The sequence below is a fragment of the Crocodylus porosus genome, unplaced genomic scaffold (genome assembly GCF_001723895.1).
Source record: "Crocodylus porosus isolate Cpor-Errol unplaced genomic scaffold, CroPor_comp1, whole genome shotgun sequence".
NCBI lineage: Eukaryota > Metazoa > Chordata > Crocodylia > Crocodylidae > Crocodylus > Crocodylus porosus.
In genome coordinates, this window is record NW_017728932.1 from 2,707,292 (window position 1) to 2,713,363 (window position 6,072).

The 6,072-nt window shown below is 45.1% G+C and overlaps 1 protein-coding gene across 1 annotated transcript in view; it reads right to left on the reverse strand.

Moving 5' to 3' along the window:
- COL26A1 (collagen type XXVI alpha 1 chain) overlaps positions 1 to 6,072 on the reverse strand; it is a 290,417-nt gene that overhangs the window by 14,141 nt on the left and 270,204 nt on the right. Inside the window, exon 12 of the mRNA XM_019545291.1 lies at positions 2,605 to 2,667. Coding sequence (XP_019400836.1) covers positions 2,605 to 2,667 — 63 coding nt within the window. The remainder of the gene's footprint in view (positions 1 to 2,604; positions 2,668 to 6,072) is intronic.

The window sequence follows — 6,072 nt, forward strand, 5'->3', positions numbered from 1 at the left end:
GGATGGAGTGCCGCCACCTAATGCCCCATGCTGCAACTTTTCTGCCTCTTGCAGGGAGTGGGGTGGGGGAGCCGAGGCCAATGCTGGTGGACCTGGGTCCCCCACCCCCTGTCCGGTCCTCGGCGCGGCTTCAGAATCATGGTGGTGCTCCCCCACGCTTGGAGCACTCTGATTGGCTGTTTCCATCAGCCAATCAGAGCATGGATAAAACATTGCAAACGGTCAGACAGACGTAGGCTTCTATAATGTTACAATTAGATAGCAGTGTGCACTGTTACAGTAAACAAGTCAATACGGGATTGGCCATGGAGCAGCTGGAATTAATTACATAAAACCTGATCACCATTACAAATGGGTTCTCTCTCACAGAGGGATGCAGGTGGTCTCTCTATATGCAAGGAGGAATGCTCTTTCAGACTCTTTCAACATCCTTTAAACAGAGCCCTTGCCTCTGTCTCTCTACCATGATCAAGTTATTTCAGACAACAGCATCTTCCTGGGCTACGGCAAAGAGCTTTATATGATCAAGTTTCTGGGCGGCTACCAAGTTGGTCTACAATCTGGGGACATTCATGTTAATCCTGTACCTAGCTATACTCCTGTGCAGACTCCAAGTTCATCCACAGTTAATCAAACTGCATTTGGAGTATATCTTTCAAAGGCCTCCTAGACAATCAATCTGTCTCTTAGCTTGAAAAAGTGGTCAGAAGGCAAAGATGGGTGTCAAGTCAAGTCAGTCCTGAGGCTGCTGTGACCATTGGGGCACCTTAGATACTGTAACAACCCTCCTAGATTAATTGAGTTGCTTTGCATCCTTGCTGATTCTTCTTGCAGAGTGACCTGGTGGCACCCATCTCCTCTCCAGGTACGGATGGCCACTGGCTCCCAGGGAGCTCATCTGCCCTTTGACAGATCTTGTTTTCGGTCCTGCTGGGTGTCCACACACCCTCCTCACCCAGGCTAGACCAAGTAAGAGAGCCGGTTTGATTGCCAATAACCTAACCATGGAACAAGCTGTACTGGTTTACGTGGTACCAGACAGCAGAGCGAGAGAGGGGCCTAGCCTGACATAGTAGGATGGGAGAGAGATGCATTAATAGGGAGTGCAGAGGGAAAAAGTCAGCTTCATCTCCTCATTCACTGGTGGTGAGCTCCATATCAACCTAAATCCATAATACAGGTAAAAAGTCTTCTTAAAGAAAGGTTTTCATTTTCACAGCGCTGAGGAAGACTGTGGCCTACCTGCTTCCATTCTCCCTGTACACCATTTTGATTGAGCAAAAACTCTTTTTGAAGCTGTTCTTTCTTTCTAGAACCTACTGTGAAATCTTTCATTATTCTGTCCCAGTTACATATTACAAATCACATTATTGGCAAGATCTTCTCAGCAAGAGCCACCTGTACTTGACAGCCCAAGTGCAGCTCTCCAAAGGTTTCATCCCATGTCTCCTCACATAAGGAATTCCATAGCTCATCAATGGGTACCGTTAGTGCAAGACAATCCTGAGGATTTTTGGAGGTTTGGGTTAGCAGAAGCATCCAGAAGTTCACATTCTAGTCTGAACCTCCACGGTCTGTTAGGACAATAGGCTGGATGAGAATATGTTCTCTCATCGGGCTGGATTTTTTTCTCTGTACTTCCTAGTTTTTACCACCTTGGAAATAACTCTAAAATAGCCCATCCTGTTGTATTTCCAAGTTCTTGGCAAAAACTTCAAGAGGTACATGTTCATTTTAAATAAAAATATTTTAAGAACATTATCGGATCTTGAGCAATGGCTTCTGTGCAAGACAAAGCTGGATCTATCTAGACACATCTACTGATGTGCCTGCATAAACTCTGGCGCAGTTCGCACTGGAGTCAGTTGCTTCCCGGGACTGCATCAATTCAAGCCAGGGCAGAGCAGCCTTGGGCTGGCAGGGGGCCTGTGGGTCAGTCCCAGGCTTCAGGTGGCAGCGTCGGGCAGCAGGGGGGCTGACTGGGGCATGAGGGTGCTACAGTGCAGAGCTAGGTGGCAGGCAGCCCCTGTACTATAGCACCCTTGTGCCCCAGCCAGCCCTGGTCACAGTCTACACATGTGTTTGAGTGCACATAATTATTCCACTGAGACAGTACTTGCCTCAGACACTACTGTCCTACAGCAGAATTAATTAATTTACTAATATGGGTGCACGTGTAGACTGTGACGCTTTACTGAGGAGTTAATTAGTCAACCGAGCAGTAAAGCACATGTGTAGATGTGCCCTTAGACAAGTTGTTTTTTTTTTCCTATTTGCCATCTAACAACATAGGAAACTCCACTGGAAAGTCAGGTGCCCAAGAGCTATTAGAGGTTTTCTTTCTTGAATGTAAAAATCTATTCCTAACAGCCGGTTTTTGCTATGCTGAATTTTTCTGGGGTGAGTCAAACGGAGTCAGTAACATACCCCACTCCTTGTGTCATTGCCTCTTGTCACAATTCTTATAGAGCATTCAAAACTTTTATGCACCTAAACCAAGATGACTGTAGCTTCACTGAAGTAGATATGCACTGCCTGAGTTGGTACAGAACTTGTTGAGAATAATGATGACAGAGTTTATGATATGATAATATTTTAACTTACTCTCTCTCCTCTGTCTCCTTTGGAACCTTTGGGCCCAGGCTGTCCAGGAGGGCCTGGCACCCCCTATAAAACAGAGCAGAGATTCAGAGCAAGGAGAAATTATTTTCCATTATTCATTTTATAGGCAACTTCACTGATGAACGATGACTGAAAGTCTTGGATAGCCATCTTTAATTGTTAACAGTGGTGGGCTAGATTCCCTGCTGGGGCAGTCACTTGTGCTTGAACAGTGTAAGTCTTGAACCGAACTATATTTTGCATGAGTGTAAAATAACTTCCCAAGGGGAAGGTGGGGTCATCTACAAGATCGCTGAGTACAGAAATATAGGGAATTTCCACAATAATAGATTAAACATTCCTCTTTGACACCATCTCTTGTACAGGCCCACATATGCTCCATAAGGCCTTAAAAACAACAAAAAATTGTAGTCCAATCTGTTTATAAATGAAAAATGCAGACACTGTTGAAAGTAGATATGCCTGGTGGGTATGCACAATGGGAGCCAACTGACAGGTCTGTTAGTGGAAGAACCTGCTAAAGGCCCTTTATTTAGATTTTTCCTTAATACCCGGCAGAGATCCATGGACCCTGCAGATCGTTCTCTGCAGGCACTGTACATGGGCACATCATGACAGTTTAGGGAGCAATGTGAGTGGACCAAGGGGCCAGCATCACTGGACTCTCCTTGTTCTCAACCAGGTCCTGAAATTGATAAATGGAGACTTTAGTCAGCCCAGGAAATACGCAGTATGTTCCCTTTATTGCTAATTTTAAGACTTGCAAACCCTATCTTTTGCTCATGCAGTTCAAAGCCTCACTGCTGCACATAAAACTTTCTGAGATGCTACCTCCCCTTCTAGCTCCAAGTTTGCTGAATGTCCAAAGAAAAGGGAAGAACCAGATTGTCAATAGGCACCACAAATTTATGTTACTTTTTGTGTTTCCCCTTGTATTTTGAAGCTTCCTATATGTACCAAGCGGATATTTCACCCCGTGATTGACTGTGTGCTTTGGTTTTTTTGGCCACTCAATTTGAGTCTTCCTAATATACAGCCTGATTTTTAGAAAGTGCTAACCACCCCCAACCTCTAATATTTGAATTTCCTTAAGGTCTTAGTTTATGGATCCCAAACTTCCATTAATTTCTGAAAATCTTGGCCTCCGAAGGATCCTACAACACATTTGTTTAATATCTGCAGCACCCCATGAAAGCTTGGCAAAGCCTATGCCTAAGCATCTCAGTGGGATGGTCAGAGTAAGCACACATGCCTCAGAGTTAATTGGATTGTGCAAAGGAAACCATTTGGATGATTCACTCACCCAAATAAACAATTTTCAAATTAAGCCCGATGTTCACTAATAATTTTGCTCCCCAGGTTGAATAAATCTATAAAGCAGTCACCAATGGAAAGAGGGTCACTGTTTCAAGCCTTATACTAACTGAACTCCTTTACAGATATTGATCCAAATCTTAAATTAACCACTGCATGAAACCACTGTTACAAACAAGATAGGAAGAGAAGAATGTTTTCTGTTTATACTATCTCAGCTCTCTGTAACCATGAGTGTAAGTAAACTACCCTTACGTTCTTGCAAACAGGGGAACCTAAAGACCTTTGGATTCTGAATAGACGAATGCATTCCCCAGTGCTACTTACATATGCTTTGTATATGTATCATCACTGTAAATTATACCAGGATCCGGAACTGAAAGATGTGGCTATTGCTGGGTGTCACCACTAGACAGTAGGGGTGTGCGAAATGGGCCCTATTTAATTTGGATTTGGCCCGAATCGGGGACAGTGATGGGATTCTTTGATTTGGATCACTGTCCCCAATTCGATTCGGCTGAATCCATATCTGAAGATTTGATGCTGATTCGGAGAATCAGGGATTCAGATATAGACACAGCTTTAAATGTTTTTTCTATATACCTTGAGGTACCAAGTGCAGCTCATGAATGCTGCAATGCTGAGGCGGATGGAGCATCCCCCAGGAGCGCAGGGCCCCCCTGTATGCTCAGTGGTGAACCCGGAAGTGGACCAGAAGTGGACTGTACAATCAGCTGCGGGGGGCCCCCAAGTGCCCCTCAGACCCAGGAGGCACCAATCGCCGAGCCAGGGGAGTGCGGGGGTGGGGAGCCCAGTGCGCTCCCCAGAGGACCCAGAAGTGGACCTCTGGTCCACTTCCAGGTCTGCTGCCAAGCATGCTGAGGAGCCCCCTCCCTGTGCTCCTGTGGGACGCTCCATCCACTCCAGCATCGCAGCGTTGATGAGCCTCCTGGTACCTTGAGGTATGTAGAAATAACATTAAAGCTGTGTCTATGTCCGAATCTTTCCGAATCTCTCAGAATCAATCAAGAGGGTTCTGATTTGATTCGGAGAGATTAAAAGGTCCTCTGATTCAATTCGGATTCAGAGATTCGGCCACCGAATCGGGCCAAATCTCCACCAACTTGAATCAGCAACTGAAGCTTCACACAGCCCTACTACACAGCACGGGAGCTGTTCACTGTTACCAAGTAGCAACACTGGGAAGGACACACAGGTGATGTCTAAATCAGTGTAACTTTATACCCCTCTCCTTTTTGGGGCAATTCTCCGCTGCATTACATTAGCTAGCATAGGGGTTTACATCTTCTTTTTTCACTTATTTAAATACCAGCATAAATATTTCATCAGTCCAGGACCATGGCTAGTTATTTTTCTGCACAAAGTACAAGATAACTAAGAACACAGCCCTGTTTGTGTAGCTCAGCTCTATCTTGTGAAGGAGTACTATAGCAAGGAGGGTGTGTAGTGAGTTACTTCATAACTGTTGTGATGTGCACACCTGGGCTGGGCTGAAGCCACTCACCCTCTAAACTAAAGCATGCTGCGCGGCACTCAGCAGTGACTCTCAGGGCTTGTCTGTATAGGGGCATTTATGAAAATTAATCCAAATTAGCTTTTAATGTGGATTAGTGTAGCATATCCTGCAATGTAAGAAGCCAGGAAATAACAGCTTCTATTTGTTATGCCCTTATAAATTACCTCACAGTTAATCATGTTAAATTATATCTATCATTTTGCAGCCAAATTTCCCAAGTTGTTTAATGTCCATCTGGAGTTCTTCATGGACCTGCTCAGCATTCGCTAATTGAAACAGTTTTGCATCACTGGCAACATTTCACCAGCTTGCTCTCCATACCTTCTTCCAAGTGATCAATAAATACCCAAAATTCCATTTACCCCATTCCTTGAAATTCTAAACTCTTCTTTAGCACAGTCTAGATTATGGCCCACGTTATAGAAAGAAGCCTCAGCTCATGGGGACCTAGTCTGGCTCCCTACCTTGTTCTCCGACCTCCACTAGCCCCTACTCCCTGCAGCCTGGCTAGCTGGCATGTGCTCTGTAGGCTGTTTGCATGGGATTGCTACCCTAGGGGTGGGAAGGTCACCCCCCAGGGGTGGGAGGGGGAGTTGACT